The 27,927-nt window shown below is 40.6% G+C and overlaps 2 protein-coding genes and 1 pseudogene across 3 annotated transcripts in view; 1 reads left to right on the forward strand and 2 right to left on the reverse strand.

The window, feature by feature from the left end:
- rnf123 (ring finger protein 123) overlaps positions 1-27,927 on the reverse strand; it is a 237,633-nt gene that overhangs the window by 58,934 nt on the left and 150,772 nt on the right. The window lies entirely within an intron of this gene.
- LOC147838625 (uncharacterized) lies at positions 1,374-5,130 on the reverse strand (annotated as a pseudogene).
- Positions 20,077-27,927, forward strand: part of amigo3 (adhesion molecule with Ig like domain 3) — a 28,266-nt gene continuing 20,415 nt past the window's right edge. Inside the window, exons 1-2 of one of the 2 annotated variants that reach the window (XM_087304728.1) lie at positions 20,077-20,892; positions 21,113-22,530. In XM_087304728.1, the coding sequence (XP_087160854.1) occupies positions 21,232-22,530 (1,299 nt within the window). In that variant the 5' untranslated portion in view covers positions 20,077-20,892; positions 21,113-21,231. Of the gene's footprint in view, positions 20,893-21,112; positions 23,520-27,927 lie in introns of those variants that run through there. The other variant, XM_087304727.1, reaches the window with a different exon arrangement.

Consider the following 27,927-nt stretch of genomic DNA (forward strand, 5'->3'; position numbering starts at 1 on the left):
AAATTTCCATGTCAGCTTTTAGCATAAGCTTTAATCCAAAGTGACTCACACACTTTGTCAGTTAGGAGTTGTTCAAGTGAATTGCCTCAGCCGTGGTATTTAGGGTGAAAAAAAGAGTGCTGGATAGTCTAATGCCTACAAGTCCAACAACTGCCTGGACTTCAAGTGCAAGTGCAACCCTATAACCATAAATAAACCATTCAATCAATAAATCACCAATCAATCATTTAATCAAAGAAGTAATGAATAAATCAATTAATCAAATTAAATCAAATAAATCAACACATCAACCAAGAAAATCATCTCAATCAATCAATCAATCAATCAATAGATCAATCAATCAATCAATCAACCAATCAACCAATCAATCAACATACCTACTAACCAACCAATCAATTCAATCAACCAACCAGACAATCAATGAAACTACCAGCCAAACAATTAATGAACCAAGCAACCAATCAATTGATGAACCAACCATCCAAACAATTGATAAACCAATCAACCATCCAATCAAATTAATAAGCCAACCAACCAATTGATGAACCAACCAACCAACCAACCAACCAACCAACTAACCGTTGAATCAACCAACCAACCAACCAACCAACCAACCAAATCAATGAACCAACCAGCCAATTAATGAACCAACAAAACAACCAACTAATCAATCGATGAACCAGCCAACCAATCGATGAACTAACCAACCAATCAAATCGATACACCAACCAACCAATTAATCGATGAACCAACCAACCAATCAATGAATCAACCAACCATTCAACCAATCGAAGAACCAACCTACCAATCAATCAATGAACCAACCTACCAATCAATCAATGAACCAACCTACCAAACAATCGATGAACCACAAAAACAATCAACCAACCTACCTATCAATCGATGAAACAAGCAACCAACCAAATCAATGAACCAATCAACCAACCAATTGATGAACCAACCAACTAACCAATCAACGAACTAACCAACCAATTGATGAACTAACCAACCAACCAAATCGATAAACCAACCAACCAATCAATTGATGAACCAATCAACCAGCCAATCGATGAACCAACCAGCCAACCAACTGATGAACGAACCAATCGATGAACCAACCTACCAATAAATCGATTAACCAAAAAAACAACCAACCAACCAATCAATGAACCAACAAACCAATTGATGAATTAACCAACCAATCAGCCAATAAACCAACCAACCAACCAATCAATCAATCAACTAACTCTACTGACATAAAGGCAGATGTTCACGAAGCATTTTTGCAGAGCTGAAAACATCAGTGCTCATCCAAAAATGCTCAGCTGTGAATGCTTCTCCAACTGCCAGAGCATTTAAAAACCATCGTGCACTTACAATGCTAAGGTGGACATGTGCCCTAAAACAACAGCCTAGAGGCACAAAGTTTAGGTTAAAATTAAACATAAAAGCTGGGGATCTGTAAATCCAAATAAAACTACCTCCTAGATTTGATCTATCATAAAAATCTATCATAAAATAAATTTTTCAAATCCTAGCAGGCCCGTCTCTGTTTTTGTTTTTAATAGACAGGTATTTGATGCAATGTCACTGTACATATCTACGTATTTTATTTTGTGATAGCATGGTAAAGCTGAGATGTGCAGAAGGAAACATTGGTACTCAGCAACAGAATCTGACATTCACAACAAACCCAGCGACACACCAATATATATATGTAACAGCAATTCTTTGTTTTTTATTTATTTATTTAGTGAAACATTCGTAAAATGGACCTTTAAAGTTGATCTCAACAAGAAGGCAACCATCTTTTTTAGATTCATTATGATAAAATATTTCAGAGAGAGATAGAAAACAAACAGAGGCATAAGAGAAAGTGAACGAGGACAGTCAAGAGTTGAATTGTTATTGTTCTGACAGACAGTCATTTGTTGGACAAATGTCTAACCTGAGTAATAAGAGTGAGGCTTGACCTGGCAAACACCACTACAACTGAAAGAGAGAGACTGAGACTCGCAGACATTGTTCATCAGAGCGAACTGTCAAACTGAGAGAACAGAGCCATCCCTGACACACACACACACACACACACACACACACACACACACACACACACACACACACACACACACACACACACACACACACACACACACACACACACACACACACTCATGAGAAGAGGTCAAAACACAGCAAATAAACACATCAGACACTGAGCTGATCTAGACAATCCACTAATTCAGAATCTTGTCACTACTAGTAGATCATTTATGTTAGTAAGCTAACTAGCCAACCAACTACCTAAATAAATAACTAAATCATACAAGAGGGGGCTAATATTTAAACAAAACAAGGCCACAAAACAAAGTCCAGCCAAAAACAAAACCAAACAAACCACACCCTTTATAGAACAAAAAACAAAACCCAAAGCCAACCTGAAACCTTTAAAATATATTTTTAAATAATGAAACAACACAAACAAAATCATAAATTAATGAATAAAAAAACCAATGCCCATACGACCAAATTCAAAATAAAAACAACATTCAAAATACATGCGTAAAGATGAAAAAAATGTCTTTTTAAACGATATTTAAATACATAAAAATATTAAATAGAAAAAAAATAAGCAATCCAAAAATCAAATCAATACCACAAGCAAAACAAATACTGAAGAAAAACAAAAAATCCAAACTAAAAACGAAGCAAAATAAAAACTAAAACCCCGAAACTAGAACACACGACAAACAAAACAAAAGCCACTGTAAAAAACACATTTACAGTAAAGAAAACAAAACGATGTCACACCCTAAACAAAGTCCAAAAATAAATAAATAAATTAGAAACTTAAACACACTCTTTACTGAACAAACAAACAAAACATAACCTCAATTTAAAACCAAACAAAACCAAAAAAAAAAATCAAAGCCAAAGACAAACCAAAAAAAAAAAAAAAAAAAAAAAACTAGAACACACAAACCCCGAAAACAAACAAAATTCAGCCTAATTTTATTTTTAATTTTTTTCACAAAACCATGTCCGGCCAAAAGCAAAAAACAAACTAAAAAACTAAAACCCACTCTTTACTAAAAAACAAACAAACAAAAAAACAGACAAAATAAAACAAAGCCAACCTGAAACAAAACAAATCACATCAGCAGCAGCACGTGTACTATGAAGAGTGAAAAGCTTACGTGCTGGTTCCAGACAGTGCAAAATACAACAACAGTGCAAAATACAACAACATACTCCCAAAGAACAAAACAGTATACAATTAGAAAAGCCCAATTTAAGACAAAGAAATTGTAAACAAAACAAATCAAAAAGCCTAGCCTAAAAAAAAAGTCATCAAAACAAACCAACTGAAATGAAAATCACATCATTATTGACAGATGATCTATGGGGTTTTGATCCTTCGGCCTGTGTATTAAAGCCGGTGCACCTGCTGTGTATGTCTATCCTTCACTGATCAATCTTTCATGTGTGTTTTTCCGACCGCAAACACCCACTCACACACAGTTCCTCGTGATGCAAGCAAAGGCAAAAGATGGACTTCCTTTAATAATGCACGGTGGATTTTTTTTCTTGCCCCCCTTCTGTTGCTTATGTGGGTGAAATGATTGGTTTGAAAGTGAGCAGCATCCACAGGTACACAGAAAGGCGACGGGAAAACAGCAGAGCAACAGAGGAAAGTATATGAAAAAAGACTGGATGATCTTCCATGCGATACAGACAAATATGATTTAAGGTTTAAGAATATGATTAGGTTAGATTAAAAATATGCTAAATGGAAATGGAAACAAGCGCAAAATATTTCCATAAAAAATAAAGTATATTAAAAAATAATAATTAAAAAGTTAATAAAAAAAGCAAAAAAAAACATAATAATAATGATAACAAATAATAAATAAACTAAAAATAAAAGCATGACCAAGACCAAAGAAAAACTATTTATTTATTTATTTATTCATTATTTCATTTATTTTAGGATGTTTTTAGGCTAGGATGTTGTGGGATTTTAGACTGGGATGTTGTTTTTGATGTTGTTTTCTCTCTGGCATTTGTTTTGCTTGTTTTTTTTAGGCTGGGCTGTTTTGTTTTGGTTCTATTTGTTCTTGCACATGATGTTGTTTTTTGTCAACTTTTTGGTTTGAACTGAAATTACTGTTATTATTATTATTATTATTATTATCATTATTATTATTATTATTATTATGACTACATTTATACCTAATTTAGTTAATTTAATTCATGCCAAAGATCAAACAAAACCAAAAAAGTTTGAAAATATGAATACATTTATTAAATAATTACACAACATAATAGCAAATTAAAAATATATGAGTAAACAAAACCCAATATAAGAACAAAAGACTGCTTTAAAACAAAATAGAGGGGGAAAACAGACAGATAGATGGACGAATGGACGGACGGATGGATGGATGGATGAATGGATGGGTGGATGAATAGATGGATGGATTGATGGATGGATGGATGGATGGATGGATGGATGGATGGATGGATGATGGATGATGGATGATTGGATATTAGGATGAACAGATGCATGGAAGGATATTTATTTGGTTGAACAGATGGATGGCTGGATGGTTAGATATTTGGATGGATGGATGGATGGATGGATGGATGGATGGATGGATGGGTGGATGGATGGATGGATGGATGGATGGACAGATGGACAAACAGATAGTTGAACAGATGGATGAACGGATGAATGGATGGATGGATGGATGGATGGATGGATGGATGGATGGATGGATGGATGGATGGATGGATGGATGGCTGGATGGGTGGATGGATGGATGACCAGATGGAGGGGTGGATGGTTAGATATTTGGATGAACAGATTGATGTATGGATGGATATTTTAATGAACAGATGCATGGATAAATAGATATTTGAATGAACAGATGGATGGGTGGATGGTTAGACATTTGGATGGATGGATGGATGGATGGATGGATGGATGGATGGATGGATTGATGGATGGTGGAAGGATGGATGGATGGATGGAAAGATGGATAGACGGATGGTGGAAGGATGGATGGATGGATGGATGGATGGATGGATGGATGGATAGATACTTGGATGAACAGATGGAGGGGTGGATGGTTAGACATTTGGAAGAACATATGGATGTATGGGCGGATCTATGGATTGTATGGATAGATATTTTGATGAACAGATGCATGGATAGATGGATATTTGGATGAACAGATGGATGGGTGGATTGTTAGGCATTTGGATGGATGGGTGGATGGATGGGTATTTGGATGAGCAGATGGATGGATGGATGGATGGATGATGGATGGATGGATGGATGGATGGGTATTTGAATGAACAGATGGATGGATGGATGAATGGATATTTGGATGAACAGATTGATGGATGGATGGATATTTGGATGAACAGATGGACGATTAAAAATTTGGATGGATGGATGGATGGATGAATGGATGCATATTTAAATGAATAGATGGATGGATGATTAGATGTTTGCATGTAAATAAAAAAAACAATACTACAAACAAAACAAATACCAAAAGCAAAAGCAAAACAAAAAAAAAAAAAAAAAACAAATCCCTGGCTTAAAACAAACAAAGACAACATAAAATAGAACTAAAGCTAGCAAATGCATGAATTAATAAATAAACCAGACAATGTCAATAAATACATTTGTTTGTTTGTTTATTTATTTAAAAATGTCAAATTAAAACTTTCCCCCTGCATGCTAAAATCTGGCTTGCTGCAGCAGAAATGTTGATCTGGCAGAAACTAAATCCTCTACAGATGCACACAGACACAAGAGCAAACCTTTAGAGTGTCCTTACCGGGAGACAAACACTTGAGCAAATATGTTTGTGCCAGCACACAAGCACACCCAGCTGGGCTGCCGTGTTTACAAGGCGCGACTGGCTGTCATGCTAAGTTAGCAACGCGATACACAAGCAGAATGACAGGGCTGGACGGGCAACAAAGCTCAAACAACAGAGGTCTGGCAAACAAATAAATCGCACATGAGATCAGTGCCCGCACAACCTGCACCTGCCAGCCCTCCTGCTGCACTCCTAAAACCTTTACAAAACTGAATACAGACACATCCAGTAGGTAAAAAACAACAGCAGATTGCAAAAATGCTATTCTTACTTAAATTTTCTGTCTTGTTTCTAGTCCAAATGTCTAAAAAGTTCTTAAATCAAGAAGCATTTTCTAGACAAGCAAAACATACACTCACCGGCCACTTTATTAGGTACACCTGTCCAACTGCTCGTTAACGCAGATTCCTAATCATTCAATCACATGGCGGCAACTCAATGCATTTAGGCATGTAGACATAGTCAAGACGATCTGCTGCAGTTCATAGCGAGCATCAGAATGGGGAAGAAAGAGGATTTAAGCTTTTTTGAACGTGGCATGTTTCCTGGTGCCAGACGGGCTGGTCTGAGTATTTCAGAAACTGCTGAACTACTAGGATTTTCACGCACAACCATCTTTAGGGTTTACAGAGAATGGTCTGACAAAGAGGAAATATCCAGTGAGCGGCAGTTCTGTGGGTGTGAATGCCTTGTTGATGCTAGAGGTCAGAGGAGAATGGCCAGACTGGTTCCAGCTGATAGAAAGGCAACAGTAACTCAAATAAGCACTCGTTACAAGCAAGGTTTGCAGAAGAGCATCTCTGAACGCACAACACGTTTAACCTTGAGGCGGATGGGCTACAGCAGCAGAAGACCACACCGGGTGCCACTCCTGTCAGCTAAGAACAGGAAACTGAGGCTACAATTCACACACGCTCACCAAAACTGGACAATAGAAGATTGGAGAAATGTTGCCTGGTCCGAAGAGTCTCCATTTCTGCTGCCACATTCGGATGGTCGGGTCAGAATTTGGCCTCAACACCATGTAAGCATGAATCCATCCTGCCTTGTATAAACAGTTAAGGCTGGGGGTGGTGGTGTAATGGTGTGGGGGATATTTTCTTGCCACACTTTGGGTCCATTAGTACCAATTGAGGATCATGTCAACGCCACAGCCTACCTGATTATTGCTGCTGCCATGACCATCCCTTTATGACCACAGTGTCTCCATCTTCTGATGGCTACTTCCAGCAGGATAACACACCATGTCATAAAACACGAATCATCTCAGACTGGTTTCTTGAACATGACCACAGTGCACAGTCACCAGAACTCAATCCAATAAGAGCAGTGGTCTGCAACCTTTTTATCACTGCGGACCCGTCAACGCTTGACAATTTTACTGCAGACCAGGGTGGGGGGTGGGATGGGGATTGGGCAGTGTTTCAAATCATTGCTCTTGCTCTGATACAAGTTTTATTCATGGAAAAATACTGCACTGCAGTGTTTGGGGATAATTAGTCCTACTGATTTGTGTTTATTCCAGACACGCTGAAGCTGATTGGTCAATTCCGCACACCTCCGTTGGAAACAACGAACTTGTGCGAACTCTAGAAAAAACGCAAAATGCGAATGGCCCCTAAAAGGCTGCCATCATTTGTGATCTCCATAGGTTGATCTCCTTGCACTGCCATGGTGGACTCTCCTGATTTGTTGACAAATGGGATTGCGGATGCAATCAGTTCGCTGGTTCTTTAATGGGCCTTTTCCCTTTAGCAAAGAAACTTTCCAGAGACGTCTGTTTCTTACTCATTTGCTGTTTGTGGGTTAAATTTGGGCACTATTGGCGGTACTGGTCCACTGACCGGTGGTTGAGGACGACTGAAATAGAGCACCTTTGGGATATGGTGGATAAGTCAGCAGAAAGTCTTATTTGTTTTATTTTGGCTAAAATAAAAGCAGTTTTTTAACTTTATAATATTATTAGCCCCTGTAAGCAATATTTTTGATTGTTTACATAACAATACTAATAATAATAATTCCTTACATTTATATAGCGCTTTTCTGGGCACTCAAAGCGCTTTACACATTGGGAGGAATCTCCTCATCCACTACCAGTGTGAAGCATCCACCTGGATGACGTGGCAGCAGCCATTTTGCGCCAGACCACACAGCACACACCAGCTGATTGGTGGAGAGGAGACAGAGTGATGAAGCCAATTAAGATATGGGTAGGGTTAGGAGGCCATGATGGACAGAGGAAAGTGGGCAAGGATCATGGCCAGGATGCTGGGGTTTAAACCCTTACTCTTTTCGAAGGACATCCTGGGATTTGTAACAACCACAGAGAGGCAGGACCTCGGTTTAAATGTCTCATCTAAAAGACGGCGCTCACTGAGCAGTATAGTGTCCCCATCACTATACTGGGGCATTAGGACCCACACAGGCCGCAGGTTGAGCGCCCCCTGCTGGCCTCACTAACACCACTTCTGGCAGCAACCTAACTTTCCCATGTGGTCTCCCATCCAGGTACTGACCGGGCGCAGCTCTGCTTAGCTTCAGTGGGCGAACATAAGAGAGTTGCAGAGAGCTAGCTGCCGGCAAACCATTTGCTATATATGACAAACCATTGCTATAAAAGACTTGCCAAATTACCCTAACTTGCCTAATTAACCTACTGTAGTTAAAGGTTCAGGACACCCCGGAGAACTTTTTTTTTTATATTAACAGATGTGTGTGTGTTGAGCATCAGTTAAGACAATGTTAGCACCTGTCAGCTTTAATTGTGGGGAAAACTGGATAATTTTGAGCTTTTGTCAGCTAATTTCAGCTTCTGGGTTTAAAATGATTTTAGGGGCGGGATCAAAATCGGCGACGTAGCGCAGAACTGCAAGTGCAATGATGACGCGTCGGTTTCTCATTATTATTCATAGCGGAGTTTTCATATCCTATGAGAAGAGCCGGCTGCTTAATTATTCATGAGACCTGCCAGACCTGCCAGTGTCAAGCCCGAGCTGAGAGACACGGAAACCACGGCACAGTATTTAGCCGTTCATGAAGGCTCATATGCGTTTGTTTCCATCATCCACGGGGTTTGTTGCATGTTTTCCCCCGCGATCTTGTCAGGGCCGATCATACAGCAAAGCTGTGTGTGTGCTGCTAGCATTTTTGTCGGGAGAGCAGCACGAGAATTAGAGAATGGCGGACGCTGTCTTTTATCAGGAGTTCGTTCACATTCAGACACATCGCCGTGCTGCTGTGTTTGCCTAAATCCTCCAGATTACCAGCAGGGTTAATGGTTAAAATAGACGGGTCAGGAGACCTGCTGCACTGAGTCTGCTGGATACGGGAATTGAGGGAGAAGTCCTCATTTATAGTGTTTACATGAACACACATCTTTATAATGATATAAATTGTGGTTGTCTGTATATGAAATTACGAATAACAAATGTAGCAGGGCATTAAATCACTGTTTATTTCTTTGCATTTTAACTTTGTAAACTATAAACTCATGCGTCTCCTCTTTGTGTCTCATTTTGTGAGCTAAATGACAACAGCAGTTATTCGCTCCCCTTCTCCCCTGCTGGCCACGCCCACTCCTGCCCGATGCTCGCGGAGCTCCACGCCCATTAATCATGCATCTTTTGAAAAAATTCTGAAGTAGACTTTAACCGAAAGACTGGGGTGTCATGGCCCTTTAAGCCTTTAAATGTCACTTAAACACTAGTATCTTGAAGAATATCTAGTCAAATAATATTTACTGTCATCATAGCGAAGATAAATCAATTATTAGAAATGAGTTATTAAAACTATTATGTTTAGAAATGTCTTAAAAATATCTCTCCGTTAAACAGAAATCGGAGAAAAAAATATACAGGGGGCTAATAGTTCTGAAGTCAACTGTATATCAGACCCAACGAATCAAAGAATTGGAATCGACTTGTAAAACATCCCGGTCTGAGAGCAGGTGTCTCTCCGAGAGCTCAAGCCAGTAAGCGGGAGAGGCTATTTGTGGTGTCTGTGGCCCCCAACAGACAGACACTGACTCACTGGCCCCTCTCCGAGTCTCCACTTCAATCCTGCATCGCCCAAGCACAGCGGGCTGACAGATGAGTGTGGGGGAGGCTTTTGGACCAGATTCCATCACTACACACGGCTCACCATTCCCTCCCGTCCCTCAAAAAAACATGCCTGGATCCTCTCAGACCACACCTTGGCATGGCTTGGTCATAGAGCTAACAAGTGGGCCCTTTGGGTGGAACGGCCCGAATTGATGGATATGGTCTGCAGAATGAAATTGAAAGAGAAAGTGTATTTTCTTTACAGGATGAACATGAGAGTTGCAAAACGGAATTGCACTAAATATGTAAGCCAATCATTGATGATGTAAGGCAGTGTTTCTCAACCACCAGCTCTGCACATATTCAATGTCTCTTTAACCAAAAACACCTAATTCAGATCAACAGCTTATTAGCAGAGACTGAAAGACCTGTAATGGGCTTGACAGACAAAGGAGACATCCAAAGGATGCAGTGTTGGGGGTCCTCAAGGAGCGTGGTTGAGAAACACTGATGTAAGGAATAAACTGATGATCGGCAGGTGGCTTTTCAGAAAAAAGTGTGCACCCAAGGTAGAGGTGTGATCACAATGCACAGAAGAATGGACGGTACACCTCAGCAATGCATTGTTTGCTAATAATTCAATGAAATGAGGGTCTATTTAGGTGTTCCCAGAGCTAAAGACGCTGCTTAGATGTTGTATTTTTAGACATTTGTCAGGTTTGTGTCTTTAAACCGCTTCAGCGTGAAGCACTAGTTTATTTTACACATCTCAACCAAAGCCTTTTGTTTTGTTTGATGTGATTTTTGATTGTTGTAGCTGTGAAATAAGTGAAATCATTTAACATAGCAATATGGAACTGTAAGGTGGTTAAAACATGCCTGCGACTACTTTATTTGTGCATTTATCCAAAAATAACGGCACAGAATGCTCAACAGGCAACAAGAATTGTATTATTTGGTGTTGCCCTTTTTTATAAATAATGTTACCCTACCCAATGTAATAACCATTATATGTCAGAAACCTAGATCAAAGATTCGAAAACTTTAAAGTTTCAAATAAAAAAGGCAATCTGCCTAGTGTAACATTATACTAGACAAAACATTGCAATTTTATCACTACCATAATCAAAAACATGAATGTTGCAATGCCTTTATAGAAATGACCCCAATAGAAAAACAAAACCCAGGTAAAACAAATAAAAGGAAAACAAAGCAAATACAAACCCAACAGCAGGAACAACAAAACAACAACTTAAAAGCAGGAACCAAACAAAACCAACCCAAAATCAGGAACAAAACAAAACCAACGCAAAAGCAGGAACCAAACAACCCCAACTTAAAAGCAGAAACCAAAAAAAACCAACCCAAATGCAGGAACCAAACAAAACCAACACAAAAGCAAGAACAAAACAAAACCAACACAAAAGTAGGAACCAAACAAAACCAACACAAAAGCAGGAACCAAACAAAACCAACACAAAAGCAGGAACCAAACAAAACCAACTTAAAAGCAGAAACCAAACAAAACCAACCAAAAGGCAGGAACAAAACAAAACCAACTTAAGAGCAGGAACCAAACAAAACCAACACAAAAGTAGGAACCAAACAAAACCAACCCCAAAACAGGAACAAAACAAAACCAACTTAAGAGCAGGAACCAAACAAAACCAACCCAAAATCAGGAACAAAACAAAACCAACACAAAAGCAGGAACCAAACAAAACCAACCCAAAAGCAGGAACCAAACAAAACCAACCCAAAAGCAGGAACCAAACAAAACCAACACAAAAGTAGGAACCAAACTAAACCAACCCCAAAACAGAAACAAAACAAAACCAACACAAAAGTAGGAACCAAACTAAACCAACCCCAAAACAGAAACAAAACAAAACCAACACAAAAGCAGGAACAAAACAAAAGGTAAAGAAATCCAAACAAAATCAAGCCTATCGCCACAGCAAAAGAAAAAAAAATGCAAAAAAAGGCTCAAAAAGAGGCAAAAACAGCAAAATTGTGTTGGGCTATTACCCTTAGGACAAACCAGCAACCCCCAATTTTTCCCCAGTTGTCCGTCTTGCCTGCCCAATGTATTATGTATTAGCAGTAATAGCTGTATTGGTAATAGTAGCAGTGGCAGACTTCATTCAGTAAACGGAAATATGTCCTCAAAATATGATTAGCCTCCATTAACACAGATTTGGCTGGCAAAGCACTAGCAAACACTGTAATTAGTACTTCCTGAATAGCCCTCATTGAGCACTTTCAACTTGATATCTTGTCAGCAGAGCTTCGTTTCCAGGCAGACTGGTACACTCAGACTCCTAGAAGAAGCGTAAACAAGCCAGTCAGACGAAATTATTATTATGTTTTTTTTTTTAAGGGAGCTCTTGCATTCTTGTTCGCAATAGGAGTCGGTCAGTGAACAGACTGTGGGCGTCTGAGGCTGAGAGTATCATGAAACATGTCATGATACCTGCTTGGACATGTCTCCGCTCCCACATGCTCTTTATTTATGCGCTTTTCTGCTTCAATGTATGGGCATAATATATTCAGTTCAGTGTACAGGACCTGTGACTCTGAACTACGACTGTGATCTGAATGTATTCTAAAGAAACCTAGAGATTCACATCCACTCAAATCTGCACAAATAAGGGACGCGCAGCACAAAAACAGGCATTCAGATAACTATAAAATGGCACATGAACTCGGCTCTGACAGCAGCAGTGTGCTTTATTACACTCAGAAATGAGAAGGCAGACAACAAAAGAGGCAATTTAGAGGCGATGTCTCAAATCTTGTCTTTCAGTGTGCTCCTCTGCATGAAGCCAGTCTCAAACATTTGTAGAGGGCTGCGCGACAGCCTTCCTCAATCTTCTATTTGTGTTTTTGAATATGCCGGGTAGCTATATGGTTTCTTGCACGCTCCGAAAACCATCTTCGACTGGAGAACAAATGAATTCATGTGGCGTCTTGACAATAAGGCAATATTCCTTATAATTGTCTGAGATTAGGAGGCATGCAGGTGAAAGTGACATTTCTGAAGTCCACAGATGCCTCTTGATGCTTTTTCTAAGTTGATTCAAGGCGGAAAGAAAAACAATTATTCCTTTACAATTTACTGGAAAGTATGACAAAGGACTTCGGAACAAGCACAAATGTCAGTAATTGCCACAGAAGTATGTGGAACACACTGAAGAGTCCATCGATATCCCACAGCTTGCCATTATCGCTATTGTGCTAGGTTCTTAAAATGCTTGATACTTTAATACATATGGAATGGTTTGAAACGTATCTCTTGTAGAGCAGAACAATGGCGTGTGGGAATGAGCACGTCAAACCATAATTACAATTTCCAAACACATAAGAGGGAACTTCTTAGCCACCGCAGACTCTCCTACATCCTTTTTCTCTAAAAAAACAAAGCTATTCTGGGAGACACTCTTGATTAGCTCTCAATGATTGATTTCCCAGCCACTGAGAACTGAAATTGTTGAATACTAGGAGAGCAACAGTTATTACGGTTTTAATAATAATTAAAGCTGCAAGCAGCGATGATAGGGACCTATCGGTGGAATCAGGATGACAGAGAAGAGCGAACAACAATAATTTAAGCCGATATATATAAAGAACCTGAGAAAATCACAGATTTATGCCAAACTTCCTCCTGTCAGCAGGTGGCGCTATAACTGTGACTCAAGACTGGCATGTAGATGTCTTCAGTAAAGGAATCTTGTCAACCATGTGGATTTTAGGCTGATCGAACATAGTGTGGTTGAGTTATAAGCCAAAATACCTTTTGTCAGCAGGTGGCGCTATGACTGTGACTCAATATTGGCATGTAGATGTCTTCAGGAGAGGAATCTCATCTAACCTGTGAATTTTCAGGTAAATCGGACATTGTTTGGCAGAGTTAGAAGTAATTTCATGTTGCCAGCAGGTGGCGCTATAACTATATCTGGATATTGGCATGTAAACATGTTTTGAGGCTGAGCGGGCAATGCACGCTTGAGTTATAACAACTTCCTGTTTTGTGGCGAATTGTCAAAGTTTGCGAGGCCGCCACGGACACACCCTTTGACGAAAATTCTAGATCTTTGCAATTTAACGTCGCCAAGACCTTTAGATGACAAAACCCAATTTTGGTGTCAATCGGATAAAATCCCTAGGAGGAGTTTGTCAAAATACAACGCCAGCAAATGGCGAAAACGCCACTTTTTTTGCTGCAGGATATTAAAAATATCCGACTTCCTGTTGGGTTTGAGATTCCGCTCCAAGAGACTTTTTTGTAGGTTTTAGCGTGTTTGAGTTGTGTGCCAATTTTTGTCCGTTTGCGTGATTTGTAGCTCTGGGGCCAGTCCGTCAAAAGTGCATAGGTGGCACTGTCGAGTCATTTTGCCACGCCCACTTCCGAAACCCCTCAAAACCGTGATTCATTCCAAAGAAGAAGAAGAAGAAAAAGAAGAAGAAGAAGAAGAAGAAGAAGAAGAAGAACGTTTCGTTGAGTGGCCCCTAATAATGTTTGCTCACATTTATATAGCACTTTTCTGGACAGTCAAAAGACTTTACACATTTTGGGGGGGGGGGGGGGGGGGTTGGGGGGTTGAAATCTCCTTATCCACCATCATTGTGCAGCATCCACCTGGATGACATGTCGGCAGCCATATTGCGCTTGACCACACACCAGGGGCCTCATGTACGAAGACTTGCGTGGAAATCTTACTAAAACATTGCGTACGCACAAAGCTGTAAATGTGCGTACGCAGAAAAAAATTCAGATGTATGAAACACTGCGTACGCCGAGTCTCACGCATATTCTTTTGTACATCCGAATGAACGTGAAACTGAGCGCAACATGCACGAGCACAAAACCCCTCCCTGCCTCCTCCCCCGTATGAATATGCTAATGACTATGCTAATGTAAAAACCCAACGAAAAAGCAACGGCAAAATCAAGCAAAAAGAGAAACTTTGAACAGAATGTGAAATGGAGGTGCTGCTTTCGGAGGTAGACCGGAGAAAAGCGGTGTTATTTGCAAGTTTGTTCGGCGGAATTAACAACAAAAGAAAAAAAATAGAGTGGGAGAGTTTAGCTGATACGGTTAACACAGTTGGGTCTGAACATCGCACTGAGTGCATTTAAAAAAGAAATAGTGTGGTTTATATCTGTAAAATGTTGCAGTACCCTTCGCAGTCTCAGTGGCGCACCTCATAAGAAGCATATGATCATGTACTGACACGTTCTAGCATAAACTCGGCTCGAATCCAGCGTCTGATGAATTCATTCTTCTTTTTTTTCCCCGCTACATATCAGATTTTGCCCACTATTTATCACGAGAAAGACAAGTAGGAATCATCAATAAGTTTGTGCATCATATTTTATTTGCACATTTATTGAATGGAAATGTTTCTGATTCATACATGCAAATTCATCTTCAGATAGTGTCTTTATAGCAATGTGCGTGCAGTAGATCGCTCAGATTACATTGGGAAAACAGGCGACCGCTGCAAATTGTGCTTTAATGTTTAGCTGGTCAACTGTATGGTATGGAAATCTTACATACCTACTATATGAACCCGTCTCATACAGACGCCATTGCAAGGATCAGACACTTTGTAGAGAAGAATTTAACACAACTGCCTCTAGGAGTCGCCAATGGAAATAAAACAGACACGCACAAAAAATGTGCGTACGCCTGCCAGAAACCTGCCGTGAACCTGCGCACATTCCCACGTTCAGTTCATTGTTAGTAAATCCAAACGTGAGCGATTCTGAGCGTGAAACCTGGCGTACGCAAAGTTTTTGTGCGTACGCAGCGTTGATACATGAGGCCCCAGCTTATTGGTGGAGAGTTGACAGAGTGAAGAAGCCAATTATGATATAGGGATTGTCAAGAGGTGATGATGGACAAAGGCCAGTAAGAAAATTTGGCTAGGATGCCGAGGTTACACCCCTACTCCTGGGATTTTTAATGACCACAGAGAATCAGGACCTCGGTTTAACATCTCATCCAAAAGACAGCGCTCACTGAGCAGTATAGAGTCCCGTGACCATGAAAAAGTGGCGGATGTAGTACGTCCGAATTCCATTCCTACTTTTCACATTCATACTGTATAGAACGTACTTTTTCTATTGACCGAGTAGTACGTATAAAATTCAAATGCAGTACTTAGGTGGTTTCATACACAGCCAAAGTTTTGCTCCAACCCTAATCAAACACAACTGATGCAACTAATCAAGGTGTCGGGACTCTTTTGAACAACTTGATTATTTGGATCAGCTGCGTTTGATTAGGTTTGGAGCAATACTGTGCAAAGCTGCGGCCCTCCAGGAATTGATTTTGAGTCCTATGTTGTAGAGCATTTATCAACTACAAATGACTGCTCACATTATCTAATATGTCAGAGTCTACCCCTCATATTTTACTGTTCAAAAATATCAGCTAACTGTCGAGGAGCGATAAATGGTTTCCCCACCCCAAAGACGATGCTGCAGGAAGACTAACACTCAATATCTAGGGTCTTCTAAAACTTTATGGTGCTTGCAGCCAGTTGGAAGGGATTTCTAAGGTGTTTCTGGAAGCAGATGGATATGTCATGCTGAAGAGAGTGCGGTAAAGACGTCAGCAGGGATGCTGTAATAAGTAGTTACATGCTTCGCTGGAACTTGGGTCAAAGTTATCAAAAGGTGCAAACCAACTTCAGGCTCAAATTGATGGTTGTCTGGAAACATATATGAGAGGCACTAAGCTATTAACCTTAGAGTTCCTCTTCCTGTCTTCCTCCATGTCTCCTTCAGTACAAGAGTATTGTTTCTGAAAAATGAGCAAGCTTAGAGGCAGGAAACCAATTTTCCCGAACAATGTCATATCGGGGGACTGACAGTGAGCGGCTCTAACTCAGTCTTTGCTAAACGCTCCATGAAAGATTTTGCCTGGGGAAGTGTGACAAGAAACCTGTCGAAAGCACATGCCTCAACAATCAGTTAGAAATATGAAGCATCATGAAAAGCAATGGGTTGTGTAGACCCAGAGGAGTTTGTGTGTGTGTTTGTAGGACTTTTTGAAGACCTTTGGCAGTGGCCCACAGCGGTGGTTTCAGAAGATAATGCACCCTGACAGTAGTCAAAGCCTGTGCAACGATGAGCGAGGAGCAGAGACAGCATACACAGGCGTGAACATACACACACACACACAAAGCAAATGTGGGCTAGAAGCAATATAAAGACTTTTATTCATACATAAGGATTGTCTACAGCAAATTCAAGGACACGAATACACCCACTATCTTTAATTCATGAGTATGAGTAATGTCAGGTTTATAGTGTGCACTCAACCATAATGAATACACAATGAACTGGATATTCAAACTTGACCAATTGTTTCAGTTACAAAACAAGACCTTCGTTTAGTGCCACCATCATCGGGTCTGATACAATGCAAAGATTTGTGATTGTTTTTAAAATTGCATGAGTCAGAAGACTAACAATAGCACGGCTATCTTGCCTAATCATGTCATAGACTTTGTTTATAGTGGTTTTATTTCCTTTTTAAATTAAATAATAAATAAAATAGACATATTAAAGCCCATGTGAACCAGGAATTGCTGAGACCTTTATTTCTGTATGCTGATTAAAGGCCCGTGCACACCGGGATGCTTTTGCTCGCATTTTCTGTTTACGTTTAATGCCTCGTGACTAAATAAAGGGCGCCAATGTGATCCACACGGAATCTGCGCGCGCAGAATTCCGGAGATTTTCCAGAGATTTTCCGCAGAATTCCGCAGATTTTTAGCCCATTATTAATTCTGTTTATTTGCTTGAGTAAATGTGTAAATCTGAATTTATTCAGTTTTTATTCAGTAATTTATTACTTTTTATTTCATATATTAAGGTTTTAGTTATGATACTTCCAAAATAATTCTGCAGAAATCCGCAGATTATTACCAAAATTCTCCGCAGAAATAGCAAAAAATGTCCGCAGATTCCGTCTGGCCCTGGTGATCGTGCACACCAACACGCAGTACGCCAGGCGTAAAACATAATTTTTAAGAAACGCCTCATGCTTGTTTTTTTTTTCACCAATCACCTTCTCCACCAATCGGATTGCCACTTTGGATCACGTGCACAGAGCTGCTGAAGTTACAGTAAACAGCACTTGGAGGTGCTCAAGCACGAAACTGTCAATGCGAGCGCGCATTGAAGAAGACGCCCGGAGGCGATATAAACGTGGAGCTGCTTATTGCACTGGTGAACAATAATCATTTCTGTCGCTAGAGCTGGAGCTGCTGCTTGAACTATCCATGCTTGCTCGAATCGCCAGTAACTTTAACAACAAGCATGTCAACTTTCTCTTTTCTTCTTCTGTGCTACAAGCTTAAAGTTGTGTAGCGCCATCTGACGTCAATGAGTGATTTTGCATACTCTTCTGCTCGACACCAGTGAAAATCGCTTGGGTTTTAATCCGGAAAAACGTTTTTAAAAACGCTGACGATAAACACGAATGAAAGGCGCCCCAGTGTGTTCGAGCCTTTAGAGTAGGTTATTGAGTTTTGAGCAGGGGGTGTGGCTTTCATTTTGCATATGATTTCCCCATAGCAAACTAACGCTAAGAGAAATGCAGTTAAGAATATTGTTAATGAAGCCATTAAACTAACATCAATAGAAGAGAGGAAACGTTTTTTACTATTTTAAATAATAAAACAGGTAATTGTTTTTTGTCTTTATTAGGTACACCTGTTCAACTGCTCGTTAATGCAATTTTCTAATCAGTCAATCAGATGGCAGCAACTCATTTAGGTTTGTAGACATGGTCAAGACGATCTGCTGCAGTTCAAATCGAGCGTCAGAATGGGGAAGAAAGGGGATTTAAGTGACTTTGAATGTGGCATGGTTGTCGGTGCCAAATGAGCTGGTCTGAGTATTTCAGAAACTGCTGATCTACTGTGATTTTCACGCACAACCATCTCTAGGGTTTACAGAGAATGGTTAGACAAAGAGGAAAGAGGAAATATCCAGTGAGAGGCAGTTCTGTGGGCGAAAATGTCTTGTTGATGCCAGAGGTCAGAGGAGAATGGCCAGACTGGTTCAACCGTAACTCAAATAAGCACTCGTTACAACTGAGGTCTGCAGAAGAGCATCTCTAAACACACAACACGTCCAACCTCGAGGCAGATGGGCTACAGCAGCAGAAGACCACACCGGGTGCCACTCTTGTCAGCTAAGAACAGGAAACTGAGGCTACGATTCCCAAAAGCTCACCCAATTGGAGAAAAGGTCTGATGAGTCTCGATTTCTGCTGTCACAATCAGATGGTCGGGTCAGAATTTGGCAGGATAACACACCAAGTCATAAAGTGCAAATCATCTCAGACTGGTTTCTTGAACATGACAATGAGTTCACTGTACTCAAATGGCCTCCAAAGTGACCAGATCTCAATCCAATAGAGCACCTTTGGGATGTGGTGGAACGGGAGATTCAGATTATGAATGTGCAGTCGACAAATCTGCAGCAACTGCCTGATGCTATCACGTCAATATGGAGCAAAACCTCTCAGGAATATTTTCAGTGCCTTGTTGAATCTACGCCACGAAGGATAAAGGCAGTTCTGAAGGCAAAAGGGGGTCCAACCTGGTACTAGTAAGGTGTACCTAATAAAGTGGCCGGTGAGTGTACATCACAAGATCAGTAGAGTAAAAAATGAATTTCATTTAAAACTCTAATTGACAAAAAAAAAAGGAATCACTTTCTCTTTAAATGATTAGCTAATCACAGCGAGCTTCAAAAATAAACACTGAGCAAATGTCCTCCTATAAAAAGTCTGCTCACATTAATTTCTGCTTTGCTGTAATAAATAGAAGGTTATTCCGATCCCTAACAAAGCACATAGGTCAATAAATATTAAAGCTAAACAGAGTAAATACAACCTCCCTAAGAGGTATCTGAGAAGGCAATTGCATAATTGGACATGCACAAATTCTATGAGGGGAAAAAAACCTATATCACCAGGGGAGGCTCAGGCAAACACTCCCCTTTCATAATATCCAGCATCAACCAATCAGTACTTAGCAGAGCCCCCACTCCAGAGTGCCCCTCCTCCGAAACTCCATGCCTGTCTGTTTATAGAGCGCAGGGAGGAAAGAGAGAGAAGCAGAGAGGCAGTGTAGTATGCACCCAAGCTCTGTGAGAGAGTGAGCGAGAGAGAGAGGAAGACCCATACAATTCACAGAGCACATCGGAGGACAGGAACGAAAGGATGAATGCTGAGGAAGAACACTTTTGATAAGAGACCAGGACCGGGGAGAGGTACCAAAAAGCTTTTTGATCATTGTTTGCCCTTTTTACTTTTCAGCAATATCTTCAGATGCCACGTGGACACTGGGAGCTTAAGAATCACAGAGAGTTCGATGCACTAATCGAGCGGTGTCATTTATTATTGGAACAAAAAAGAATGAGTGGACGAAACGTATTTCTAAAACGGAAGGACTTGTTTCTCCAGGATATGGAGCAACATTGATAACAGCGCTTATCTTCTGGTTAAAACAAACAACAGATTGCTCGTGCTGTGAGAGTAACTGTGGAGCAGTGCTCGTGTGACACATTGTGCGCCTGCTGTTCAACTGAGGGCAAGATCATCCTAAGCGGACTGGACAGGATGCTGACTTTCTCAAAAACATCCTTCAGCCTGCGGCAGCGAGCTAACTCTTGATTTAAGACCCTCTTCTGTTCCATCTCGGATGTCAGGACTGCAAAACAACACCAACTGTTAACAGGATGCTGCACAGAAGGTTGGGCTCAGCCTTAAGGATTGGGCAAATGCAATTGCTTTCACTTCAATGACTTAAATGACTGTGCTACCGGTCCTCTCTACCTGAGAATGGACTAACAGCAGGAGCAGTACATTGAAATCCAAACAAAAGTTATGAGGTGGGATATTTGAAGCATCGTTTGGGAATCTTCAGGTAAACAAACTCATTGTCCTCAACTTCCAAGATTAGAATATCAATGTGTGATGTGGTGTTTCTGAATCAGACTGACAGTAAGTTGATTAAATAATAAAAACCCTTACACAACACTCATGGTTTAGCTTGATAGACAGTGACATCTGAGAAAAAACGAATTGCTACTTATTTATTAACTGATTCCATTTGTTTTCCCTTGTCTTGTGATCTGACCTGTCAGAATTTTAAGGATAGGAACACCCAACCAAGACGACAGCTGTCACTCAGTCAGTGTGTGGACTTTTACCCTGGTGAAACTCTGGCTGCTCTGATTCCCAACCAAAGAATCCTGACGGCACAATGCTGTGTGCTCAGGGTGTGGCCGCACCCCTAATGCTGAGCTCCTTCCTGCTGCAGCTAGTCAGAGCCAATATCCCTTCTGGCTGTCTGATTGCATCCGATATCCTGAGCTGCACCAACCTTGGCCTGGACCAAGTCCCGCTAGAGTTGCCTATAACAGTGGCAACATTAGACTTAAACCACAACCGCCTTGAACATCTCGAGGAGGGTTGCTTCGCTGGCCTGCCCAAACTCGACACCATACGGTTAGCCCACAATCAGCTGAGCAAACTAACTCCTGGAACCTTTCGGAATACAAGTAAAATACACCATCTGGACCTTTCATCCAATCAGCTCAACATTATAGAACAGCACTACTTTCAAGACCTAGTAGCAATTGAGGAGTTACTCCTTTACAACAACCGCATAGTAAGGGTAGAGAGCAAAGCCCTGAGCGGTTTAAGTAACCTACGCAAGGCCTACTTGAGCCATAACAGACTGACAGATTTCCCCTTCTTTTCCATCCACGAGCATCCAAATCTCAATACACTGGATCTAAGCTCGAACCGTATGCCTAACCTTCCTATTGAGGAAATCGGAGCTCTGGAGGAATCAGTGCAGCAGGCGTTGTTCCTGCACAACAACACCCTTATTTGTGAGTGCTCTATGTACAGCATGTTTAGACACTGGGAGCAGAGAGGCTTTGCCTCGGTGAGAGAGTTTTGGGAGGAGCATACCTGCTTGCTTTATGGTGAACAGCGAGCTTCGGTTCGATTTCTCCAACATGTACGATTCTTTGAGAATTGCACTGTCAAGCGTTTAGCGCAGACAGATAGCAAGACAGCAGAAGCTGGGAAATCAGTGATGCTGAATTGTACGACGTCATTAAGCGGAAGGAATGTCACCTACTGGTGGGTATCCCCACATAAGGAATACATTGTTCCCCCGGGTAACAACAACACATTACGAATGTATGCAAACGGTAGCTTGGAAATCTTGCAACCACGAATCGAGGACTCTGGGTTGTACTTGTGCATGGCTCAGAACCCTCAAGAGTCGCACAACCAGACTTTTGAAGTGAATCTAACTGTGACGATGTACCATCAGGAGGTGGAACCCTTCAACACTGGCTTCACCACACTGCTGGGCTGTGTCGTGAGCCTGGTTTTGGTGTTGATGTACCTCTACTTGACTCCCTGTCGCTGCTGGTGCCGCAAGCAGCCTCTACCAGCGACTCCAAGCCCTGCAAATGAATGCAGTGCCCAATCGTCAATCCTGACGCCCACACCACCTGCCACCACGGAGGGCCCCGGCCGCAAGGTCAGTAACAACAAGCATGTGGTCTTTCTGGAACCCATCAAGGAAGCACAGAATGGGAGGCCGCGGGCAGCACTGGCCCTTGAGCATCCCAAGCTGGCAGTAACACGGAGCGATGCTGACTCTGTCACTTCTGTCTTCTCAGACACCACTATTGTGCCATAGCGGCTGCTTACTGTCATCCCTACAACCTGCTCGAATGAGCATGTGGGTCTTCAACCTGGCAGTCTGCAACTGCACAGCTACTCAGGACAGATCAGGGAGAGGGCTTTGCAAGCCCCTAGCAGGGAGCGGAACAGAGCAGGAAAGCACATAGAATCAGAGAGATGAAATTTATTAACGAAAAGGGAAAAGAATCTGCTTTAAGGCTTGACTGAGCCATAACAGTACAAGAGAAAGAAATTGCTTTGAAACTAAAAGCTGAGAAGGGTTAAAAGCTTCCCGTTACCCGTTGCTTGAGCCTTGATAGAATCATAGCTAGGAATGCCTTGTCTAGAGCCTATAATCGACTAAGTACCGCATAAACCCTGCTCTTCTCTAGAAAATAGCATCATTGATATGAAGAATGACAAGTGCACACCAAATTTCTAGTTTTCTACAGATATACCTAGAATGTAGATTTTTTTTTTTTTTATGTCCATTGTACCCCTGTGTTTCACACTGACAGTTTGGTGAATAGTCAGCAGGAGTAAGTCATTCCTGAAGGTCATGGTCATAGAAAATGCATCTATAAAACGTTAAGTTTGCTGTTTTACAAAAACTGACAGTCATTCGTGCAAGGTGGTGCTCCAAATCTATTCAAATGAACGAGGATATCACACAGAGGTCACGTCTCACTCTTAATACGATTGCAAAAATGGAACTGAATGACGTGGAATCTGTGAAAATGCTGAAGTATTTTCTCCCTTCCTAAGCATTCCATGTTTCCCCCCTTTCCACCCGCCTTTCCCTTTTCACAAATCCCTTCTTCTTAATAAATCCTTTTGCTTCGACCCCAGAGGTAAATGTCTTCCTTCTTATTGCTAAAGTCTCTTTGGCTGATGTGAAATTCCAAAGTTTATGTCTCCTAACATTTCTATCAAAGAGTAGTAATACACTTACAGTGTGTGTGTGCGTGTGTTTAACTCTACATTAGAACATCATTGATGCCAGCCAGAGCATGATAGACGCTGTGTGATTTATCGGAGATCACAATATCATTGCTGCTTTTGACAACAGCTCATATTTGGTTGACAACGGCACACACAAATCCACTGAGCATTGCTGGATGACAAATGAAGGGAATGATTTTGATTATTCGAATGATTCAGACATATGCCATAACCCACAGATTAAGAGATGCAGTTAAAGGGAGAATCTTACAAAAGTACATTACCCTTGAGCCGAAGCCCATCTTCCCCAGAATAACTGCATACCAATATGACTGTTTCATCTGCTGTATGTATCAAAACTATACTGTCACTAAAACCACCATCATCATCTTCATCACCATCATCACACTGTTTTGTGTTGCTAACCGGCAATTCTATCATAAATCAATCGACATCCATGCATTTTGGAGTACAGATTGGGGTAAAATGCGCCACTTTTAGGTAAAGGCAAAACTTGGTATGAGGCAACGGTTCCCAACAGGGGGGTTCCGGCCCACATAGGGGCCTCAGCAAGCACTGTTGGGGGTCATGTCATATTTTTAACATTTTTTAGCAGTGGAAAATTAGGAGGATGACCATGTTGCCTTAGCTCAGGGGTCACCAGACTTGTTCCTGGAGGGCCAGTGTCCGGCAGATTTTAGCTCCAACCCTAATCAAACACACCTGAGTGAGCTAATCAAGTCTTACTAGGTATACTTGAAACACCCAGTCAGGTGTGTTAAGGAAAGTTGGAGCTAGACCCTGCAGGGACAACGGCCCCAAAATTAGTGACCCCTGCCTTAGTTAATTTTATCCCCTGGCTAACCAAAAAAATGGACAAATTTGTCAATCGTCCTCCACAAAAAAGACTGAATTTCACAGATTCGCCTTCAGCAGCTAATAGTAATGACCCAAGCATATTGGACCCAGTTGAGGAAGCTCCAAACATTTCAGGTCGCAGCGCTAGGAATACTGGAAACATGAAATGCAGGAAATACCAAGTCAGTTACTTAAACTAGTAAGTTTTATTACATTTTCTCGAAGCAAAGAGTCCCTGACCCAGCCAGAGTGCATTATCTGCTACAAAGTTCTTGCTAACGAATGCATGAGGCCGTCCAAATTAATACGACATATGTAGATGACCCCAATATCCCCAACAAGCCCAGAGCATTTATTGAGTGACTAAAACAAACGTTTATATGCGTCTTGCCCTGTCAAAGATCTCTCCACCATGTATTGACCAAACTATTACTCACTGCCAGCGGCAATCCTCACACTGATTGATAAAGCATAAGAAATAACATGCAAGTATTAAAGTGCAATAGCCTATATTATTTTTTTCTCATATACACCAGTGTGAATGCTGATATTTTGGTTATTGAATATTAAATAGGGCCAATTCAAAGGCCTGAATCGTTTTCAGCTGCAAATGGCCAACTGATGTTTTGCTTTAAGATTTGATATTAGACTAATATTAGTGCACAAACATATCTAGATATAGTAATAAACAAACCTTTTGCTTGAATACAATATTAGTCATCCTTACTGCAAACTTATATAAGCAATAAAATTATTAAATGTGTAAGGGGTCTTACAATATTTTCTGGGGGACGAGGGGGTCTCAGGCAAAAAAAGGTGGGGAGCCCTTGACAAAGTATGTTACTCCGATACTGACTTCTTCATTGGAATACAAAATATTCACCATTCAATGGAAGTCCAAAAAATTGGTTTTGTTACCAACATTTTCTAAACATAAACTCATACAGATTCGAAACTACAACCATGATGAATAAATCATCGCAGAATTAAAATTTTTAGGTGGATAGAATGTTTTAGCAGGAAGAAATCGTTTTTTAACATCTAATCTGGGTGGCTTATTTAAAAATGCAGTATATAGGACAGACACCTAGGGGTTAAACTAGGTATTGCAGTCCAAATTCAAAATATAGCTGGGGTTTTATCCAGCCAGACCCAAACGCAGACACCAACAGGAGCGAGCCTGCCTGATGATTGAGTCTTACACTGCAAGCTGCAGAGCTATTGCTTACATTTGTAATATTTATAGTATTTGCTAACTTAAAAAAAACACCTCAACTCTCAATCTGCGCCCCGATATATTAAGGCAGACTTCATAACTGAAATAAAATACACTGTGTTTTCCACCAAGGTTACCTGGGGTGCGGAAATATAGCTGAGTAAACTAGCAGTGGGCTGGTAAGGAGAATAAGGGACTTTGTTTGTACCTCATTTAGCATATTCTTAAATGTGTTCAAACATATTGTGGTATTGTTATGCATTTAAAAAAATCTAAAACATACAGCACATTTAAAAAAGGATGCATAGAAATATAACACACTTAAAGCTGCAAAGCTACAGCTTATGATATTTCTATTATTTGCTAACTAAAAAAAACTTAACTCTGAATCTGCATCTTCATCTTTCAGAGGCTGCTATTGACCTCTGGAGGTCACATTTTCAGATGCACCACCAAATATTAAGGCAACGTTTATGACTGAAATAAAATACACTGTGTTTTCCACCAAGGTTACCTGTGGTGTGGAAATATAACAGAGTAAAGTGGCAGTGGGCTGGTTATAGAGGCCTGAACAAAGACAGATATTCTGACAATAAACATGCATTTTTAACAGAGAATAACTGACTTCAACATTGTTTTTACATCATTTAGCATATTCTTAGATATCTTCAACCATATCACGTTATGCTTTATGGATTAGAAGAGTCCAAAACATACAGCACCTTTAAAAAGGATGCACAGAAATATAACAAAAGTAAGCTGCAAATCTCTTGCTTATGATATTTCAATTATTTGCAAACTAAAAAAAAAGCCTTAACTCTGAATCTGCATCTTCATCTTTCAGAGGCGGCTATTGACCTCTGGAGGTCAGATTTTTCAGATGCACCCCCAAATATTAAGGCAACCTACATGGGGTGTGGAAATATACAGTAGCTGAGTAAACTGGCAGTGGGCTGGTTATAGAGGCCAAAACAAAGATAAACATTCTGACAATTAATTTATAATAAGGAGAATCACTGACTTTAACATTGTTTTTACCTCATTTAGCATATTCTTAGATATCTTCAAACATATTACGGTATTCTTTATGAATTAGACGAGTCTAAAACAATGGTTCTCAACTGGTACAGCCATGGGACCCACATTTTTACATAGTCATCAAGCCGCGACCCAAATTTTTAGGAACTATAATATAATTTCAGGAATTATAATTAATTTGTATTTATTTGTTAACACACAAGTAATGACAGGTAAAACATAAGAAAATCATCAAGACTTACAAATAAACACTATTTTATTGCTGTCATTTAACATAATGTTGGGCGAGGCAGTGGCGCAGTAGGTAGTGCTGTCGCCTTACAGAAGGTTGCTGGGTCGCTGGTTCGAACCTCGGCTCAGTTGGCATTTCTGTGTGGAGTTTGCATGTTCTCCCTGCCTTCGCGCGGGTTTCCTCCGGGTGCTCCGGTTTCCCCCACAGTCCAAAGATATGCGGTACAGGTGAATTGGGTAGGCTAAATTGTCCATAGTGTGTGTGTGTGTGTGTGTGTGTTTCCCAGAGATGGGTTGCGGTTGGAAGGGCATCCACTGCGTAAAAACTTGCTGGATAAGTTGGCGGTTCATTCCGCTGTGGCGACCCCGGATTAATAAAGGGACTAAGCCGACAAGACAATGAATGAATGAATAACAAAATGTCGTCTTTGAAAACAGTCCGCAGGTTCGTCCTTGCAACTGGGATGTTTGATTTCTAAATGTCGTTTTAGTTTAGAAGGTTTCAAGCTCTCTTGTGAGAGCACCTCACTACACATGACACACTGAGGTTTTAAGCCTTTTTTGTCATCAGTATATGTAAATCCATACTTTATATGGATATTATATTATATTCAGGGTTGTACTTGCGCTTCGATATATTTCTTGCGATAATGAAATGAAATTTCACACGTCAAACGGTACGGTTGTCGCGTGCGCATTTCAAAATAAAAGTCCAGTATAAGCAAAATATAAGTTAAAATTTAAACTTTTCTTGTTTTAGTGACCACACACTCTGCGACCCACTGAAAATGTTCCTGCGCCCACTTTTGGGTCACGACCCACCAGTTAAGAAACACCGGTCGAAAACATACAGCACCTTTAAAAAGGATGCAAAGAAATAAAACATACATAAGCTGCAATGCTAATGCTTATACTTGTAATATTTAAATTATTTGCTAACTATAAAAAAATTTTAAAAAACTCAAG

This window comes from Danio rerio, chromosome 22 (assembly GCF_052040795.2).
Source record: "Danio rerio strain M-AB ecotype USA chromosome 22, GRCz13ab, whole genome shotgun sequence".
NCBI lineage: Eukaryota > Metazoa > Chordata > Actinopteri > Cypriniformes > Danionidae > Danio > Danio rerio.